This window comes from Eptesicus fuscus, chromosome 17 (assembly GCF_027574615.1).
Source record: "Eptesicus fuscus isolate TK198812 chromosome 17, DD_ASM_mEF_20220401, whole genome shotgun sequence".
NCBI lineage: Eukaryota > Metazoa > Chordata > Mammalia > Chiroptera > Vespertilionidae > Eptesicus > Eptesicus fuscus.
This window is the reverse complement of record NC_072489.1, coordinates 42,040,978-42,061,776: the sequence shown is the minus strand read 5'-3', so window position 1 is coordinate 42,061,776 and position 20,799 is coordinate 42,040,978. Positions and strand designations below refer to the sequence as shown.

General features: G+C 44.7%; 1 protein-coding gene across 1 annotated transcript in view; it reads right to left on the bottom strand.

Moving 5' to 3' along the window:
* ENTPD7 (ectonucleoside triphosphate diphosphohydrolase 7) overlaps window positions 1–20,799 on the bottom strand; it is a 41,837-nt gene extending 21,038 nt beyond the window's left edge. Inside the window, exons 1-6 of the mRNA XM_028149186.2 lie at window positions 20,738–20,799; window positions 20,350–20,452; window positions 18,953–19,135; window positions 9,825–10,030; window positions 9,441–9,591; window positions 5,180–5,283 (exon numbers count right to left, since the gene is read on the bottom strand). Of these exons, the coding sequence (XP_028004987.1) occupies window positions 5,180–5,283; window positions 9,441–9,591; window positions 9,825–10,030; window positions 18,953–19,135; window positions 20,350–20,357 (652 nt within the window). The 5' untranslated portion in view covers window positions 20,358–20,452; window positions 20,738–20,799. The remainder of the gene's footprint in view (window positions 1–5,179; window positions 5,284–9,440; window positions 9,592–9,824; window positions 10,031–18,952; window positions 19,136–20,349; window positions 20,453–20,737) is intronic.

The following is a 20,799-nucleotide window of genomic DNA, read 5'->3' as shown; positions in this document are numbered from 1 at the left end:
CCCGGGAGACCCAGATGCCTGCGGGGAGAGGCGGGACTTTTGCGGAGGTGCGCCCAGCAATCAGTGTTTGCTGCGCTGGAGTGCGGAACGAGGGGACTTAGATACGTGGAAGGCAGAAGGACCAGACTCACAGGCATTGCGGCTCGCCGCACCATGGCCTGTTGGCGCCCTGAGACCCCGCCCCGCCCTGGGACCCGCCCCGCACGTTTTGAAGACCCGCCCTGCAAGTCTTGCAGGCACACCTGCGCCCCAAGCGACGGCTTATGCACGTGGGTGGCCTGCCCTCTGGCAGCGGACCAGATGATCTGCTGTTCTAGTCGGACTGCTCCAGGGCCACTCAGACAGGAGGAAGAAACTACAATTTTTGCTGTAATCCTTGCTGAGTGCCTAAGGCAGTAGCTGATCTACACCCCATTGGAGACCCAGAAACGAGGGCATCTAGTGGTCTGTGGGAGATGACACCAGATTTCAACCACGTGCATAAGGGACACATTCAACGGGAATATTCAGTGAGCGCCAAAGCTTTGCTGCACCAAGACCCGGCCCATAAACGTGTCTCCTGCACAGCAACTCTTCCTTTATAGACAAAGAGAGCCCCCCCAGTGACACCAACAACAATCAAGACTTAACTATACAAAGGAGGACCAAGATGGAGGCATAGGGCGGAAGCCTGATTGTTGCCTACCACAACAACTTTGAGACTACGACAAGAGAGCAGAGCAGACACCATCCAAGACCACCATAGGGCTGGCTGAGTAGATGCTCTACAACTAGAATAAAAGGGGTATGTGGGATGATGCTGATGCCGGTGACCCAAAGACCACACTTTAAGAACTACGGCTCAGGCGACACAAAAGAACTATGGCTCAGGCGATACAACAGCGGCCTGGAACGTGCTCGGCGCAGTTCCCCCGGCGGTCTCCGGCTGAGGGGACGGCTCCACTGGCAGCCAAGCACGGACAGACGAGCCCCTATGAGACATGGGGTGGGAGACTCCGCGCTTGCTGACCTCTGAGTCCGTCAAGAATCTCAACGCCCCAGAAGCGGCCAGGTGCGCATGCTCGGCGACCGGCCACCGATGCAGACCCAAGGACCGACGCAGCGACGCCAGACTGGCCCACCGCCATGCACCGGGTGCACCGGAGCTTCGCCGAGCCGCCGCCCGACGAGTTCTGCAGCAGCCATACTGGAGCTCTGGAAGGATGGCCAGGGGAATTGCTGAGGGGGGATTGACCGGCAGGAATTGGGATCGGGAAGATGGGGCCCCGCTGAGACCCGGGTGCGGGCGGGGTTGCGCGCCTCTGGGCTCGGGTGTGGTCACACGCCCCTGGGTATAAGTGAGGTCTCAAGTCCCTGGGTCTAGGTGAGGCCACATACCCCTGGGTCCAGGTGAGGCCGGACTCCGGGTCCGGGTGAGGCCAAGTGCCCCTGGACCCGGATGACGCTGGATCCCGTGCCCGGGCGAGGCCAAGCGCCCCTGAGTCTGGGAGAGCCCACACACCCCTGGGTCCAGGCGAGACCAGGTGTCCCTGGATCTGGGTGAGGCCGCGTACATCTAGGCCCGGGTGAGCCCAAGTGGCCCTGGGTCTGGGAGAGGCCAAGCGTCCCTGGGTCCGGGCGAGACCATGTGTCCCGGGATCCGGATGAGGCCTCGTGCACCTAGGCCCGGGTGAGCCCAAGTGGCCCTGGGTCTGGGAGAGGCCAAGCGTCCCTGGGTCCGGGTGAGACCATGTGTCCCTGGATCCGGGTGAGGCCTTGTGCACCTAGGCCCGGGTGAGCCCAAGTGGCCCTGGGTCTGGGAGAGGCCAAGCATCCCTGGGTCCGGGTGAGACCATGTGTCCCAGGATCCGGGTGAGGCCTCGTGCACCTAGGCCCGGGTGAGCCTAAGTGGCCCTGGGTCTGGGAGAGGCCAAGCATCCCTGGGTCCGGGTGAGACCATGTGTCCCTGGATCCGGGTGAGGCCTCGTGCACCTAGGCCCGGGTGAGCCCAAGTGGCCCTGGGTCGGGGAGAGGCCAAGCGTCCCTGGGTCCGGGTGAGACCATATGTCCCTGGATCCGGGTGAGGCCTCGTGCACCTAGGCCCGGGTGAGCCCAAGTGGCCCTGGGTCTGGGAGAGGCCAAGCATCCCTGGGTCCGGGTGAGACCATGTGTCCCAGGATCCGGGTGAGGCCTCGTGCACCTAGGCCCGGGTGAGCCCAAGTGGCCCTGGGTCTGGGAGAGGCCAAGCGTCCCTGGGTCCGGGTGAGACCATGTGTCCCTGGATCCGGATGAGGCCTCGTGCACCTAGGCCCGGGTGAGCCCAAGTGGCCCTGGGTCTGGGAGAGGCCAAACGTCCCTGGGTCCGGGTGAGACCATGTGTCCCTGGATCCGGATGAGGCCTCATGCACCTAGGCCCGGGTGAGGCCACGTGCCCCTGGGTCTGGGAGAGGCTAAGCGTCCTTGGGTCCGGGTGAGACCATGTGTCCCTGGATCTGGGTGAGGCCTCGTGCACCTAGGCCCGGGTGAGCCCAAGTGGCCCTGGGTCTGGGAGTGGCCAAACGTTCCTGGGTCTGGGTGAGACCATGTGTCCCTGGATCCGGGCGAGGCCTCGTGCACCTAGGCCCGGGTGAGCCCAAGTGGCCCTGGGTCGGGGAGAGGCCAAGCGTCCCTGGGTCCGGGTGGGACCATGTGTCCCTGGATCCGGGTGAGGCCTCGTGCACCTAGGCCCAGGTGAGCCCAAGTGGCCCTGGGTCTGGGAGAGGCCAAGCATCCCTGGGTCCGGGTGAGACCATGTGTCCCAGGATCCGGGTGAGGCCTCGTGCACCTAGGCCCGGGTGAGCCCAAGTGGCCCTGGGTCGGGGAGAGGCCAAGCGTCCCTGGGTCCGGGTGAGACCATATGTCCCTGGATCCGGGTGAGGCCTCGTGCACCTAGGCCCGGGTGAGCCCAAGTGGCCCTGGGTCTGGGAGAGGCCAAGCGTCCCTGGGTCCGGGTGAGACCATGCGTCCCTGGATCCGGATGAGGCCTCGTGCACCTAGGCCCGGGTGAGCCCAAGTGGCCCTGGGTCTGGGAGAGGCCAAGCGTCCCTGGGTCCGGGTGAGACCATGTGTCCCTGGATCCGGATGAGGCCTCGTGCACCTAGGCCCAGGTGAGGCCATGTGCCCCTGGGTCTGGGAGAGGCTAAGCGTCCCGGGGTCCGGGTGAGACCATGTGTCCCTGGATCTGGGTGAGGCCTCGTGCACCTAGGCCCGGGTGAGCCCAAGTGGCCCTGGGTTTGGGAGTGGACAAGCGTTCCTGGGTCTGGGTGAGACCATGTGTCCCTGGATCCGGGTGAGGCCTCGTGAACCTAGGCCCGGGTGAGGCCACGAGCCCCTGGGTCTGGGAGAGGCCAAGCGTCCCTGGGTCCGGGTGAGACCATGCGTCCCTGGATCCGGATGAGGCCTCGTGCACCTAGGCCCGGGTGAGCCCAAGTGGCCCTGGGTCTCGGAGAGGCCAAGCATCCCTGGGTCCGGGAGAGACCATGTGTCCCTGGATCCAGGTGAGGCCTTGTGCAACTAAGCCCGGGTGAGGCCATGTGCCCCTGGGTCTGGGAGAGGCCAAGCGTCCCTGGGTACGGGTGAAGCCAGATCCTGGGTCCGGGTGAGGCCGTGCGCCCCTGGATCCATCCGGGTGAGGCTGGGTCCCAGGCCCAGGTGAGACCACGAGCCCCTTGGGTATGGGTGAGGCCACGTTCCCCTTAGTCTGGGTGACGCCGTGCCCCTGGGTTCGGCCGAGACCAAACCAGAGGGAGTCAGACCTCCGTTACCACCATTTGTCCACCATCCAGAGCTGAGGGGTCAGTGCTGACATGTACACATAAGGAACTACTGGACATCGAAATTGGGTCTCAAAAGAACTGTCCGTCCAGGGGGAAGCTCGCTACAGATTGATTCATTTGCCTGTCAGCATAAATATTGTTGCTCGTCTCACATTCAGTTCTTATTAGTATTTATCTAGTGACATATGATCTCGTTCATCTAGGGGAAATGATGAACAACATAGACTGAGGAACAAGAACAGAACCAGAAGCAAGGAGGCATCGATCGGACTATCGGGCCTCAGAGGGAGGATAGGGGAGGGTAGGGGGAGGGTGGGGGGAGGGGGAGAGTTCAACCAAAGGACCTGTATGCATGCATATAAGCCTATCCAACGGTTAAGTTCAACAGGGGATTGGGGCATGCGTGGGGAGAGGGGTGGGATGGGAATGGGGAGATGAGGACAAATATGTGACACCTTAATCAATAAAGAAATTAAAAAAAAAAAAAAAAAAAAAAAAAAAAAAATTGAAAATGGTAAATCTTTTTCCTTATATAGACTGCAACTAGAAGTCTTTTCCAAGAAATGACATGTAATTCATCATATAGGCCATAATGAGAACACACATTCAATCCACCTCAAAACTACAAAGCCAATAGTGTGGGTTTTTAGGAAAGCATCTATACTGCATTGTAAGTGTAAAAAAGGGAGAGCCCATAACAAAAAAGTAACTCATATTGATCAGTGCCTGATATTAAAGTTTCCCCTTACTTTTAAACTCATAATTTGCTTTATATTTGAACTAGAGGCCCGGTGCACAAATTTGTGCACAGGTGGGGTCCCTTGGCCTGGCCGGCAATTGGAGCCAATTGGGGCCATCTCACCCAGTCCCAATCGGGGCTGATCGGGGCAGGCCAGTCGGGGGGAAGGACCTTGGAAGGTTGGAGATGGGAGCGCACTGACCACCAGGGGGCAGCTCCTGTGTTGTCTTCTTCCTGGTGGTCAGTGCATGTCATAGCGACCAGTTGACCAGTTGTAACGGTTGCTTAGGCTTTTATATATATAGATTTGGCAAACTCAGTACAACCCCTAGATGTATGTAGGTTTTCAAAACTACTAATAGGTAACCAAAGATCCATTTGGAATCACCATTAAATATTAAGACATTCTTATAAACATAGTCCTTAGCGCAAAGTTAAAAACAGATACAAATTTATGACTTCTAGAGGGCAGCATTCTAAAGCAAATACCAATGCATAGTATGCAAATAAACTAGATAGCATAATCAAGAAAATTTTTGTCAGAAAAATAAAAATCAGATATATAAAATAATCCTAAAGACCAGTTAGAGAGATTAGGTCATGGTTGGCTGGGAGGTGAACTAGTGCACCCCTCAAGGCCCAATACCTTCTTGCTTCCCAGAGATCACTTCTGCCTGAGACTGTGAAAAGAGGAAGTCAAACTCCAGCGGTAAATCTTTCACTAGGTCAGCCAAGATAGCCAACTGCTTCCTGTAAGAGAGAACAAAAAATCCAAAAAGTAATTGTTAAATTCTCTTCTCACAAACAGCCTCAACTTGACCTTCCTCACTGTTCACCTACCCCATCTCCTGTCAGGCCGGCTTTTCTTTGGTAGCTCCTTTGATTCCAAAGGTTTAAACTGCCTCCAAAATATAGCCTCCGACTTAAAAGGCATTAATAATACATATTCTTTAAATAATGTTACAAGTCAGAGTTAAGATGAGACTATGGCCGAAACCGGTTTGGCTCAGTGGATAGAGCATCGGCCTGCGGCTCAAGGGTCCCAGGTTCGATTCCGGTCAAGGGCATGTACCCAGTAGGGGGTGTGCAAGAGGCAGCTGATCGATGTTTCTCTCTCATCGATGTTTCTAACTCTCTATCCCTCGCTCTTCCTCTCTGTAAAAAATCAATAAAATATATATTAAAAAAAAAATGAGACTATGGTTCTATGCCTCTCACAGGCTACATAGTTGAAGTACAGTTTTGCAATATATAAAATAGCTATAATTACATTACTCCTAACTACTGTGAAAGAAAGCTGCTACACTGAGGAGCACAATCTCAGAAACAACGCCTCACTTCTCCACATAAGAAGCACTGTCAGTCCACAGGTTTTCACATAATCCTGTACATAAGCTTACAATACACTTTCTAATCTCCTTTTTTATATTTCATGGCTGAATTATTTTTCTTTATAAAATCTTATCACTTGAGAATCCCAAATCAGGATCAAAATCCAAAGATTATAACAATTTGGGATTAACATTTGAAGCCTAGTACCCATAGAATTGTTTTTTCCTCTGCAGTGTTATGTTATCATGTTATCAGACAAAGAGCAAAGAAACAAAGCTAGAATAATAAGAATCGAGAGAAAAATGTTGGTTAAAAATAAGACCAATTATTTTGTATTTTTAAAATTACTCATTACAAAAATATTCTATTGGCTCAGATAGTTGTCAGCATGACCTAGTGAAATATGTTGTTAGCTCTTCAAAGCAAAGAATTTAATGTAGTAATCTTTCAATATAATGTCAAGTATAGTTTCTAAAAAAACCCTCATTGTTATACATACAAAACTCATGCGACATGGATTTCACATAAGGAACAGGAGGAGCCATTTCACTCTCCCTATTGCATATCCTTCTTAACTACCCAAAGCAGAGGGCTTGCTTGTTTTAGTCATGATATGGAAGAAGGGGCACCAACATACACTGCTGTTTGGAATGTAAATTACTGGTACAACCTTTCCATTGGGCAATCCAGAACTACTTATTAAAAATTTTAATGCCCTTAATCTTTGACCCACCTATTACACTTTTGGAATTTTACTGTAAGGACATCATCAAATAAAAATACAAAGAGAAAGAATACTGCAGCATTATTTATAACAATGAAAAATTGGAAGTAGCCTAAATTACATCAATAGGAATTGGTTAAATATTTACAGTACATCCACACAATATAAACTATACAGATTTTAAAAGAAATTAGGTCAATTTATATTTACATGTTTTGACATGAAAATTTGTCCAATATATTTTGAGTTGTAATGGGTTACAAAACACCATATGCTATGATTCCAATTTATATTAAAAAACAAAACACTAACTTTCATTTTCTAAGTTTTTTTTTAAAAAAAAAACGCTTAATGGCTAAATATTAACAACTGTTGAAGCTGGTTAAATGGGGATTCATTACACTGTTCTCTCTACTTTTATATATATGTTTGAAATTTCCCATAATAAAAAGGTTTTCCCCCCCTTAAATATCACCTTGTATTATCTTTGTAATTTTAAAAGGTTTTTCATTACAAAATAAAAGGGTGGTGAAACAGTCTACTAGTCCAGGCCTTTGTCAAAGAAATAAAACCTAGTGCCAATAAATTAAAAATACAGTCTAGCTGATTAAAATCCATTTGAATACAGCTTACAAATGCTAACAAATTAGTACAACATTGTTTATACAAAACAGGTTTTTGCAGTGATAGTTACACTTATGTCAATTGCTACAGTTGCCTTAGAAATAGCAATCCTATCTAATAAAGACGGACTATGCAAATTGAGTCATTTCACGACAAAATGGTGGCGCCCACAGCCAATAAGGAGGGAATATGCAAATTGATGCAATAAAGATGGCGGCAACCTGGCCAGGACCCAGGTGTTCCACCCTGCCCCGGCCGCTCCGGGCCTCTGGGCAACGCGCAAAGGCGGAAGGCAGCAGCCAGAGTGAAGGCCTGGGTCAGCAGCCAGGGGAAGGAAGGCCTATTCTTGCACAAATCTTCATGCATTGGGCCTCTAGTGATTTCATAAGCCCAGGATAGTTAGGCATTATTAAAAGAGGTGATCAGAAAAAAAGTTAAAAGATAAGGCAAGTTCTTTAAAAATTCGTAAGATACAATAGATATTAATGTTCAGAGCTTCCACGCTGACAGTTAACATTTAGACAAATGAGGTAGAACAACATAGTGGGTTTTGTTTGGACAGAATTTTTTTGACAAAGTGCCAGGAGATGAGGCATCCCTCTCCTTTGCTCCAGGCACACAAAATGTGGCCAAACCATCGCCCTGCCGGTTGACTAATGTTTTACTTCCAAGTCAGTTTTTCCTCTGGCCCTCCTACCACCTCCTTCGTGTGAGACATAATTAAGGCTATTCACAGACTTGTGATGTGGCACTACGGTGTTATCTATACCAGCGGTCATCAACCAGTGGTCCGCGGGCCACTGGTGGTCTGTGAGGTCCGAAAGATTGGCGACACTGATCTATACTTTTCCCTGGGTTTCTAAAAGTTTGAACAATGTAAATATTACTTACATCAAAAACAAAAATTCTAAATTGCATGCACAGTATTATTGCAACTTTGTAGAAATTACATACAGAGAGAAAGGAAATGTGACAAAATCAAACAGTTTGATAGAGTAGTAGGATTATAAGTGTTTTGTTTTTTTTTTTGTTTTTACTTTTAAGATTTCCTTTAGGCAATGGTAAGATATGTACACATATAATACCTTAATAAAAAAAATTGAAAAGAAAAGATTTCCTTTAATGATGTATGATTGCAGGTATAATACTTAAAGTTTGTTTTTAAAAATAAGTTTAAAAAAAGTTTTTAAAAGACCACGATATATGGGAAAATAAGGAGCTAGAAGGCCTCTCAAGTTGATGAATGGCTGTATAAAATTATCTGCTTCTCAACAGCAAACCAGTAGCTGCATGTCTCAACAGAAGGAAATAGTCCACTGAAAGAAGCGCTGACATATGTTATATTGTCTGGCATGTCTGGCATAAGCAGCATGCAGCCTTAAATGTATAGCTGATGTTTTATTGTTGGCCAAGTACACAAAATGAAACTGTGAAAAAGGGAACTGCTATTTACCAAGAAAAAATGCCTGATGCCTGTGAGATGATGAACATTCCAGAAGGATGAATTCTAAGTTAAGGGAGCTCACTCCCATCTCATGATCATGTATCTGTGTAGGGGGCAGGGAGGTGGTCAAAGAGGAGACATCACAAAGAGAGATCTGGCCCAAGCACAGCCACTGCCTTTTCCTCTTCCTCCTCCTCTTCCAGTAAGGGAAGAGGGACCAGATAGCAAGATGCCAGGCCTAACTGCCAAGGTCAAGTGGAAAAGACTTGTCTGGCTGGGCTTGAAAAGACTGGTGTAGCAATGAAGCCTGAGCTTTGCATGTAGCACCAACCATCACCAAGGAGCCAGGCAAAGTTACAGATAAAGCAGCATTCCTACCTGAGCCATCCTACCAGCCCCCAGGTACCCGGTCCCTCAGGAGACCTTCCTACTACCGTTCTGTTATTATGCTCCCCTTCTGTGTGCCTTATGATCCAAATTTAACACCATCACCACTGCTTCAAACCCTCAATCAAAACTAAGAATCATTACAGCCATCTCAGATAGATATGGATCCCAAAGAAGCAAATGACATGAAGGTGTGAACAACTTACTGTGAAATCATTGCGTGCAGGGGTAGATCTGCCCTATTTTTGAGCAAGGAGTCTTTTAGTGCCACCTGTCAACTCTGTGGTGGATCCACATCCCACCTTCAGACCAGGAAACCACAGGGGACACGCATGGAATCAGCCTTTCCTCTCTTCCGCCACCCATTTCCCGTGTTTCTCAGCCCCTGCATCTCACCTCTCAGGAAGAAGCCTCATGCCTGCGGTGCACAGAATGTACAGGGGGGTCTCCTTGTGCTTCTTCACAGGCACATGAGCAGCAGCAAAGCTCAGCAGAGGACGAAGGTAATCACTGGCATGTTCAGGAGTGTCTGCCATTGTAGAGATTCCTTCAGAAATACAAAATACTTTCTTTAAAAAGCAGATCACATGCACTCAGAAACTGATTCCCCACAAGGCTCTGCTTCAGGTCCTAGACTTTTATTTATTTGAAGGAGGGAGGCAATGAATGAGGTATACCTCCCACTATCCAGAATCCCAAGAGAAAAGGGTATCTCTTCTCTCCTCTCCCAAGCCTGTAACAGATAAAAGAGACTGACAACCAATATATTCCGGTTAGTACCTGGCTTGATTTTTTTAACCACTGGTTGGCTGTTGCGGTCTCTCATCTGTTTGATGTCCAGCAAATCATGGGGGTTCCCATTATGTCTTGGCCAAAAATAAACAAAAATCCGGGAGCCACTGCTGCCACAGTCCACAACAAGGCCATAATTTAGATTTGAGTCTTCAGTATCAGTAGCTTCAAGCTCCCCTACTCGAGCCAAATACCTAAGCCGGGCAAAAAAGAAAGCTCAGTGTGAAGAAGCCAGGTCCACAAAAGGCACCCCCATTTAATTCATTGTTCATGAATCTTCATCAAATGTCTACATGTGCCAGGTACATGGGACTATGAGTCCTAACAAAGGACTAAAACAATACTGACCATATGTCCTGATGTATATTCGGCAACTGCTGGCCTGTTTGCCTAGAGACCAATGAAGTTAGATAACTAAAAGACTCCTCCGTATTTGGGGGCAGTTCTGAAACTGGCTGCGGCAAGCTCTACAAAGCATTGAAGAGCTTCTAGGCCCAGGTAAATATCTGGTTTTTGTTGTTATAAGCCACTAACATCTGCACTGGTTTGTTATACACACAAAATAACTAAAGTAATTCTAATAATTTCTTTTCTGTCTATCCTTTCTGTATATAAACATAAAAACACTATGGAATGATGTATCACTTGACATGACATGATTTTTATGTTTTCTGATTTTTATTTTTATTTACTTTTAGAGAGAGAGGAAGGGAAAGAGAGAAAGAGAGAGAGAGAGAAACATTAATGTGAGAGCAAAGCATCAATTGGCTGCCTCCTGCACACCCAGTACCGGGGATTGAGCCTACAACCCAGGCATGTGCCCTGACCGGGAATTGAACCAGCAAACTTTTGGTGCCTGGGACAACGCCCAATCAACTGAGCTACACCAGCCAGGGCAGGGTGGTGATATTTTTTATGGGACTTTTTGCTTTGCATTTTAAATTGCTACAATTAAAAAATAAATTGCTACAATTACATGAATAAAAAATGTATTTCATAAAAATAATAATTGTTCTTTTCTACAATCTCTTAAAAGTTTTGTAGCTACAAAAAGAATATTCATAAAATATGTAGCATAGGATGTAAAGATGAAGAAAACAATGCCTGTGTACCTAACATCCAGATTAAAAATAAAACATTACACTGTAAAACAATAAAAGTTTCTAGGCCCTAAGACAGTACTTTGTGTTGAGATTTTCTTAGATTCTCATCCCAAGACCTCTGACTGAGAGCAGGAAGATGAAACAAGTATGAGATATTACCAGCAACACCCAGGTTTGAGTCTCAGCTATAGCACTTGCCATGCTGTGTGACCTGAGCAAGTTAATTAACTTCTCTCAGACTGTCTCCTCATCTGCAAAATACGGATCGGGGAGTCTCTACCCTCAGAGAGGCAGGCATGTGGAGCAGTGAGCACAGTGCTGTGCTGCCGCCGCCACTGCTCTTATCACATGATAACATTGGGAGAGCAAAGAACAGAAGACTCTGGGGCAAGGGGCTGAAACATCCAGAAAGAAAAGACAGTTAAGAGTTGGTGAATACTTATGAGCACTGAGACTAAAAATATAAAGTTCCCTTAGAGCCTGAGGGTCTGAAAAGGACAAATATTGCCACCTCCTCAAAAGTTTCACTTGAAATGGAGCCCCATGAGAATAGCTTTTAGCTTATTATTCAGTAAAGGATTATTATTCTTGGTGCTAAGAATATATACTGTGTGGTAGATTAAAATTTTGTCTTCTGAATCTTTTTAAATTTGAATAGGCACCTTTTAAAAAAAAAGATTCAACATTACAAATATAAAAGGGGCCTATGCAAATGAGGAACCTTAAAATGGAGGTATAATTAGCTTCATAGAAGTATAGTAAATCCACCTATGATCAGAACACTAAGCCACATGTCGTGCCCCTCAGAACAATCTAGATTGTGTTTACTAGTGGTTTCATATTTCTATACAGACCACAAATCCGTACTTTGGACAAAAAAAGAAAACTTGTTAAAAAGAAGAACATGTAGCCCTGGCTGGTGTTGCTCAATTGGTTGGGTGTCACACCATACACTGAAAGGTTGCCGGTTCGGTTCCTGGTCAGGGCACATATCCAGGTTGCGGGTTTGATCCCCGGTCCTGGTGCACAAGAGGTAACTGATCAATATTTCTCTCTCACATCAATGTCTCTTCCTCTCTCTTTTTCTCTCTCTCCCTTCCTCTCTCTCTAAAATAAATTTTTAAAAAATATCCTTGGGTGAGGATTAAAAAAGAAGAACATGTAGAAAACCGTTCTAAAACCAAAAAGTAGAGCTGAGTACCTTTCCTATTCTACAATGCAAAATGGGTTTTTAAAAAAGAGAAGAGCCCTAGACGACTTGCTCAATGGATAGAGCATGGAGTGTCAGCCAGTGGACCAAAGGGTCCCAGGATCGATTCCGGTCAAGGGCACGTACCTTGGTTGCAGGCTCCTCCCTGGCTCGGGCCCTGGTCGGGCTCGTGCAGGAGGCAACCAATCGATGTCTCTCACATCGATGTTTCTCTCTGTCTTTCCCTCTCTTTCTTCCACTCTCCCTAAAAATCAATGGAAAAACATCCTCGGGTGAGGATTAACAAAAAAAGAGAGAGAAGAAGATACAGTTAAGCTTCAATATAACGCTGTAAATTATTGCATGGTATAGGGTCAGGTAGAACTTGTTTCTGGATTTGATATGACAGCAAGTTGTGGGAAATGAAACAGGCGGTAAAAATCTGTTACACACTAGAAAGTTCACAGTCCTAAAGATTCCATTTCACCACATTCGTTCCCACGCTAATCAAATTACTGGGCTGAACTGGGCTCACAATCTACCAATAAACTCGGAACGGCTCACGCCTCTCACGTGAAAGCTGGGCAGAGGTCTGGGTTTATTACAGAACTCTTGCCAATACTGACCTCGAAAGATACCACAGATAGAAAATAGGAAAGATAATTCATTTCCCATCATAGCAGCCCTTGTTGCTCCTGGCTGCTATTTTGCAACCGACCTTTATGTTAGCTGCAATGAGGAATCTCAAAGTTCCTTATCTAGGAACTTTTTATACTCCATAACATTAAAATCCATTGGTTATCTAGCACTGTGAATGACTTTTACCCATGCATAATTTTGTCTCGGAGACTTCAAAGGGTTAGTAAACACTTTGAACACCAATGCTCTAATGTGACCTCTTTTTTTCTTTCTTAACATCCATCTGCTTCTCTACCCGTTCATTCTCCTTTCTCTTCTTGACAGAAGCTTCCCAGTTCTTAAGAAGCCTCCATTCCACAGTGGCTGATGCTTGTAGTAGCCACATGATCTGAAAAGGCCTCCATCTTCTGCTGTAAAACGTGGAGTGTCATCATTCCCCTTATACTGCAGTATGAACCCCTAAGACTTCTTTCACACATGTTTGCTCTACCTCTCCATTTCAGCTATCAGTGCTCAAGAGTAGTTATCTTATACGCAGCACCTTGATATTATCACAGTGTCTCTCGAATTTCTCTGATATGTATCAATCAATGCTGATTAGTCTTGTCCTAGAGCTCACGATATACAGCTATTCCTTTGTTACTAACTCCTGATGTCTTTGTATCACTATACTCAAAATCAATTGGTCTCCTTTTTAGAAAGTTTCAATGGCTCCCCAAAGCATCCTGTCATCCTCTTTGGTTTCTGTCAAGATAAACAACGTTAAGCTCTAATTTGGGTGCAATTCAGCTTTTCTTTCTCTTCCCTTAGGAGTCTACCTGTATGCAGAAAAATGTCCACTGATATTAGAATACAAGGAAGAAAGATAGGACCAGAGGCATTTAGGTTACCCTTCCCATTTGAGTCTTTGATCAATGCTTCAGGCAACAGAAAACCTCCATTTTTCTCATCTTGCATACAAATAAGTAACTGAAGAACAATTTTCCTTTCTGGGAAGTAATATCACCTCTTCATGGAACTCTGGCATCTTATGACCTATAAGGCTTCTTACGCTTATCAAACACCTGAAGGCCTTCCTCTGGCTAGGCTTCTAACATGGGTGGCTGGCTGGCTGTCCTTTTTGTGATTTGCAGTCCTGGACTTAGCCATCATGGTCAATTACTTGCAATGGTGGACCCTCCTGCTTTGCTGATGCTGCACTAAGTTAATCCCTGAAGGGGAACCAAAGCCCAAGAGAAAAGTTCTAAAAGCCTCGGAATCCCTCACATCCACCTTCCCAGAGATCTGCTTGACCATCACACACTTACCCCTCTCCCCCTCACACACATATTTTCTCTCTGTTTGAGAAATGATTTTCCTCTGATCATTGCTGAGTCAATGAAAAGAAAGCTCGCCACATATACATCACCCAAGGTAGAATTGGAAGACAGTGGCTTTTCACTTCCATTAGCCTGAAAACATTAACGGCATTAGAGCACTAACTGACCAAACCAATACCTAGCTTACAAAATCAAAACTAATTATACCACTCCGAGAGTTCAAACAGAACTCAGTAATGCGCCAAAGGTCAATCCAAGTGGCCCTCATCAGCATGGGGCAACCAGCTCTTTGCTGAATGTAACATACTCTTCAATTCTGTTCAAGGTTCAGCACCAAATATAATGACATTATAGCCAAAGTAGCTGTGCATGACTGATGTTAGTAACACATGCCCAGAAAAGCATCTTTTAAGGTTACTCTTTATCTCCTAACAAGATTTAATCAGGGCAGCCAGGGACATTTATATGTTAACGCTCTGCTTATAAATACCACAAAGGACAAGAAAGAGAATAAATAAATAAATAAATTTGAATAAGTGCCTTCAATCTCTGAATTGCTCCATTGTACATAAGAACACAACTTATCTGAATATCCTAAAGTTAATAAATATTTTTCGAACCAAAAATAATGCCTCTTTCGACTTGCTTTAAGCAGAATTGAAACTCCTGAGGAAGGCTCAATTTAGCTGTGAACCTAAAACTGCTCTAAAAAAAATAACATCTACTAACAAAACAAAATAGCTCTGGATTCTATCCCTACTGACATCCCATTACTCTCTAAATTTACCTTTCCCTAATTTCTAGTTCTAATGCAAGCCTCCTCCTTTCTCCTTTCAAAAGCACTGTGGGTGGGTACATAATAAAGAAATGCAACTCCTCAGTTTTGAAACCTCTGAAGGGGAAACCCACACCCAGGCTTATAAAGTTCTGGGATTTTATCACCCAGAAGTGATACGTTAAGTTCCATGAATGGCTGAAAATTTTTTGAATTAAAACATTTTTTCAATACAAATATAAATTAAGAATTTTAAACATTAGCTACTTTCAAACGTATTAAAATACAAAGATGCAATGTATAACAGAGATTATAATTTCTAACTAAAGCAATGCCTTATTTATCAAGACCATAGAATGAATTCAGTGTTCTTATGGGCTTATTTTCTTGATGAAGGTTTTCCAAACTTGCTCCCATGAAGACCACCGGTAAGTAGAGTAAGTCCTCACTTAACATCATCGATAGGTTCTTGGAAACTTGGATGACTTTAAGTAAAAGGATATGTAGCAAAACCAGTTTTACCATAGGCTAATTGATATAAACAGGAGTTAGGCTCCTATTGCATGTTTCTGGCCACCAAAACATCACCAACTTCTAAATAAAGACCCAAAACACTTCTAATATTAAACACTGAAATAAATATAAGCTATACATATATTTTTAAAAGATTAATAAAAACAAGTAAGATAGTCATGCTCCAACCTGCTGATTCCAGTTCAGGGTCCCAAGTGGCTTGAGTCCACCCAGCAGCTTAGGGCACAAGATGGGAGCCCACTTGGACAGGATGCCCTTCCATCGAGGGTACGGTCACACATACCCACACTCACTCAGACTGGGACCATTTAGACCAGCGGTCACCAACCTTTCGGACCTCATGGACCACCAGTGGTCCGCGGACCACCAGTTGGCGACCGCTGCTCCAAAGGTTTCCTTAGACATCCAATTCACCTCATGTGCACATCTTCAGGATGTGGGAGGAAACCAAAGTACCCAGAGAAAACCCACACAGAAATGGGGAGAACATGCAAACTACACACAGTGGCCCCAGCCAGGAATCAATTCTTTTTTCTCATCAACATTGAATGAAACAATGTTACCTGAGGACATGCTATTCACCCTTTGTGGAATATCACAAAATACTGATATAGCCCTAGCTGGTTTGGCTCAGTGGATAGAGTGTCGGCCTGTGGACTGAAGGGTCCTGGGTTCAATTCCAGTCAAGGGCACATGCCCAGCTTGTGGGCTCGATCCCCAGTAGGGGGCATGAAGGAGGCAACCAATCAATGATTCTCTCTCATCATTGATGTTTACGTCTCTCTCTCTCCCTTCCTCTCTGAAATCAATATAGATAGATAGATAGATATAGATAGATAGATAGATAGATAGATATAGATATATATTAGAGGCCCAGTGCATGAAATTCATGCACGGGTAGGGTCCCAAGGTCTGGCTGGTGATCAGGGCCAATCGGGGCCTTCAGGCTGCAGGTCAGGGCCTTCCTTCCAGCTATTGGCAGGGGCCTTCCTTCATTCCATGTCGCCCCCTGGTGGTCAGCACACATCATAGCAAGCAATCGAACTCCTAGTCTCCTGGTCAAACTCCCAAGGGGACACTTTGCATATTAGCCATATATATATGTATGTATACATATATATATGTGTGTATATATGTGTGTGTGTGTGTGTGTGTATACATATATGTACACACACACACACACTAATATAGTTCACTGTGTAAATTAGGAACATTTTAAATAGGAAAAAATAAGACTATATATATGTAATAAAAAATCACAACCACAAACATTAGCTTAAAATTTTTTTATAAGCTATTGAACTAAAGTGATATGTGTTGCCATCAATTCCTAGTTATTTGCTTAATGATTTTATCATCAGCTAGAGGTCACTGGTGCTTAAGCAGTAGCTGCTGCCATAAAAAAAGAAATTCTGAAAGGAAAATTTTAAAGATGTTTTTAAAATTTTTTTATTAATTTCAGAGAAGAAGGGAAGAGGGAGAGAGAGATAGAAACATCAATGATGAGAATGCCCCTTATTGGGGATTGAGCCACAACACAGGCATGTGCCCTACTTGGGAATCAAACCATAACCACCTGGTTCATATATTTTTTGCCAATGTGACAAAAATAGGTATAATTTTGATTCATTCACACTAGACAGTTATTGTTGTGTTAGCTACTGTCATTTTTTTCATTTTAACAATCTAAGGGAAAAGAGATTAGTGCCCTTAAAAATTCTTACAGTGCCCGAGTAGGTGGGGCTCAGTTGGGGCACTGTCCCAGGCACTGAAGAGTTTGATCCCCAGTCAGGGCACATACCCAGGTTGCAGGTTCGATCCCAGTTGGAGCATGTAAGGGAGGTAACTGATCAATGTTTCTCTCTTTATCCCTCTCCCTTCCTCTCTCTCTAAAAAGTCAATGAAAACATATCCACAGATGAGGATTTAAAAAAGAAAAGAAAATTCCTGCAGCACACCAGTTGAAAATCACTACCTTAGAACAATGGTTCTCAACTCCAGCTGCACATTAGAGTCACCTTGAATATTTAAAATAAAAACAATACATGGTGGCACTTATATGAAGTAAAATGTATGGCAACAATAGCACAAAGGGCAAGGGCAGATTCTTTTTAATATATATATATATATATATATATATATATATATATATATATATAATTGATTTTTTACAGAGAGGAAGGGAGAGGGATAGAGTTAGAAACATCGATCAGCTGCCTCCTGCACACCCTCTACTGGGGATGTGCCCGCAACCAAGGTACATGCCCTTGACCAGAATCGAACCTGGGACCCATCATTCCGCAGGCCGACGCTCTATCCACTGAGCCAAACCAGTTAGGGCAAAAGGGCAGATTCTTACAATATATGTAAAGTAGTGTATTACTTGAAGGTAGACCATGATAAGTTAAAAATGTATACTATAAAGGTTAAATCCTAAAGTAATCACTAAAAAGGTAAAAACAGAGTTATATCTAGTAAGCCAACAAGAAACAAAACATTATATGCATAGCCCATAGGCACAGACAATTGTGTGGTGAAGGCCTGGAGTGGGACAGGGGCTGGGTAGAAAGGGCGTAGGAGGGAAAATAAGGGACATGAGTAATACTGTCAACAAAAAAATAAATTTTCAAAAGAGAGACAAAATGGAATAATACATATTCAAGTCAAAAGAAGAGAGAAAAGGAGGAAAAACAAACATAGAACAGATATGACAAGTAGAAAAGAAATAGCAAGATAGATTCAAAGTTAAACATAATTTATAATCACATTAAATGTAAATTGCTTAAACACCCCAAACAAAAAGCAGACACTGTCAGATAGGATAAAAAGCAAGACTCAGCTAAATGCTGCTACAAGAAACCTACTTTATTTTATTTTTAAAAAATATTTTATTGATTTTTTACAGAGAAGAAGGGAGAAGGATAGAGTCAGAAACATCGATGAGAGAGAAACATTGATCAGCTGTCTCCTGCACACCTCCTACTGGGGATGTGCCCACAACCAAGGTACATGCCCTTGACCGGAATCGAACCTGGGACCCCTCAGTTCACAGGCCGACGCTCTATCCACTGAGCCAAACCGGTCAGGACAAGAAACCCACTTTAAATATAAAGACTGAAATAGGCTAAAACTAAAAGGATGGAAAACCACCTGTCATGCTAACTCTAATTAAAAGAAAGCTTAAGTACATTAATACCAGACCAGTAGATTTCATAGCAAAGAATATAATCAAGGATAAAGAGAGTCATTCAATAATGATAAAAAGGGTCAATTCATCAAGAGTACATAATAATCGTAAACATATATGCACTAATAAGTTAGCCCACAAAAAACAAGAAAATAGGAAAGATGACTTTCAAGGTTAAAACACGGCATCATCATTCCTGAATCAAAACTGAAAATTGTCAAGATGGTTATGCAGTTAAGTGTCATGCAATTTTACTAACAAAAGTACAGTTTTCCCCTACAGGGTCAAAGGTAGTCATGTGTTAAACAGCTTATCAAAATATGTCTGACTTCAATGCAAAGCTGATGAAAGTGATCTAAAGCTGACTCACCTTTCATATTGCCTATCTCGTGGCAATGAAGCACCCCAATGTCGAAAGTCCATGATTAACATAAGGAGAAGGAGGCAGGATATGAAGAAGAGTCCTAGGAATGCCACCCGCTGACGGGGAAACGGGCTCACTGTGGGCACAGTAAAGTACCAGGAGGCTGGGCAGAGGTAGGAAAAACTGATCCTGAAAGGAGACAAACGTTAGTAAGAAAAGTCTCTACAACTGAGTACTACAGTATAGTTTTTATACTGGATTAAAGCCCTTCCTAATAAATGCAAAAATTCATGCCACCAGAAACTTAAATGTTCTTGGAGTCTCACATGTTAGAAAAGGACCCATATGGTTCATGGTGCTTCTACCACGTAAGTCAGAAAAGCTGTATCTGATCTTTTTCCAAGTCTGCACTTTGGGGTGAAATTCAAAGAATTAATCTTATTTTAATGAAAAGATCACCAGTCTTCCCGAGCAACTTCTTAACATTGAAGAATCAGAGCACTACGACATTCCCACCAAGAATGCTGTCAAAAAATTGGATAGTCAGGAAATTTATCCAACTGATTTAAAAAATGTTTTAATAGGTAATATATGCACACAGTAAAAAAAATCAAACAATTTAAAAGAATATATATATATATGTATGTGTATGTGTGTGTGTGTATATATATGTATGTATATATATATATATATATATATATATATATATATATATATATATATATAATGGAAAGTGAGTCTTTTGCCCTAATCCAACCATTTCCCTCTCAAGGCAACCATTACTACCCAGTTTCTGTGTATTTTTCCAGGGATATCCTATGTATACACAAGCACAGATATACATTATATATGGTAACATATCCAGGTGTGTGTATGCATCTCCATTTTGTTTTGTTTTACGCCTTATATACTGTCCGGCATCTTTCCCCACTTACTCTGTTTGACAACTGTCCCATATCCACAGATCCACATTAATCTTTTCTGAAAGCTTCAGAGTATTATTACAATGGTTGGACAAGTGTATTCAACTGTGAAGTTCATTTTCTATATTGATTCAAAAGGACCTCAGTCCGTTTTCAAGGTTCATTACAAAGTAAAAATAAAAATCTTTTTTTTTTTTAACCTAGTCTCACTCAAATGGAAACCTGAAAGACTATTACAGTCTAACCCTTTCTGAGCTGAGCAAGCACTAACCTGAGCTGAGGGTTAAGGGCTGGAAACTATTGTTGTATCTGCCTTCAAAAGAATGAAACTTTGATCTCTGCAACCATGTGTCCAGATGCAAAGTCCAGATGCAGACCTAGGACAATCTTTCACTTGTAACCACCTCCCAGGACCCCTCAACCTGCCTGCCACCCCGCACCGAGCCCCTGGCTGAGAAGGAAGTGAGCAAGCAGCCTTACCTAGCCATGGGCTCCCTTCAGTGGTCCCAACGCCTGTCACCTCCTTTTCCTTTTGCCCTGAGAAGGTGGTCTCCTTGTCCCAGGCATCTCCTAAGCCTGCAGCCTGGAAAGAGTCGGTTGGGTTTCAGGCTTCCCTCCAGCAGTGCCCACAAGACCAGCCCTCCAGGAGGAGGCCACGGCGCCCGGGGTACCCCCTCCCCGAGCTCCCATTCCAGGCACGTCCGCTCGCGTTCTGGGGCCCAGCGGACCCTACCCCGGCTCCCTGGGAGTGGGGCGTTCTCGAGGGCCAGCGATGTCCTCGAGGAACCGGCGGTCCCCAGGTGGCGGGGGGGGGGGGTTCCCGCTTCGCTTCCCGTCCCTCTCGGCCTTGCCGCCCTCCAGCGCTTACACTCACGGGACCAGAGGCCCGCCGGCTCCTGCAGCACCTCTCCGCTCGGTCCCGTGCGAATG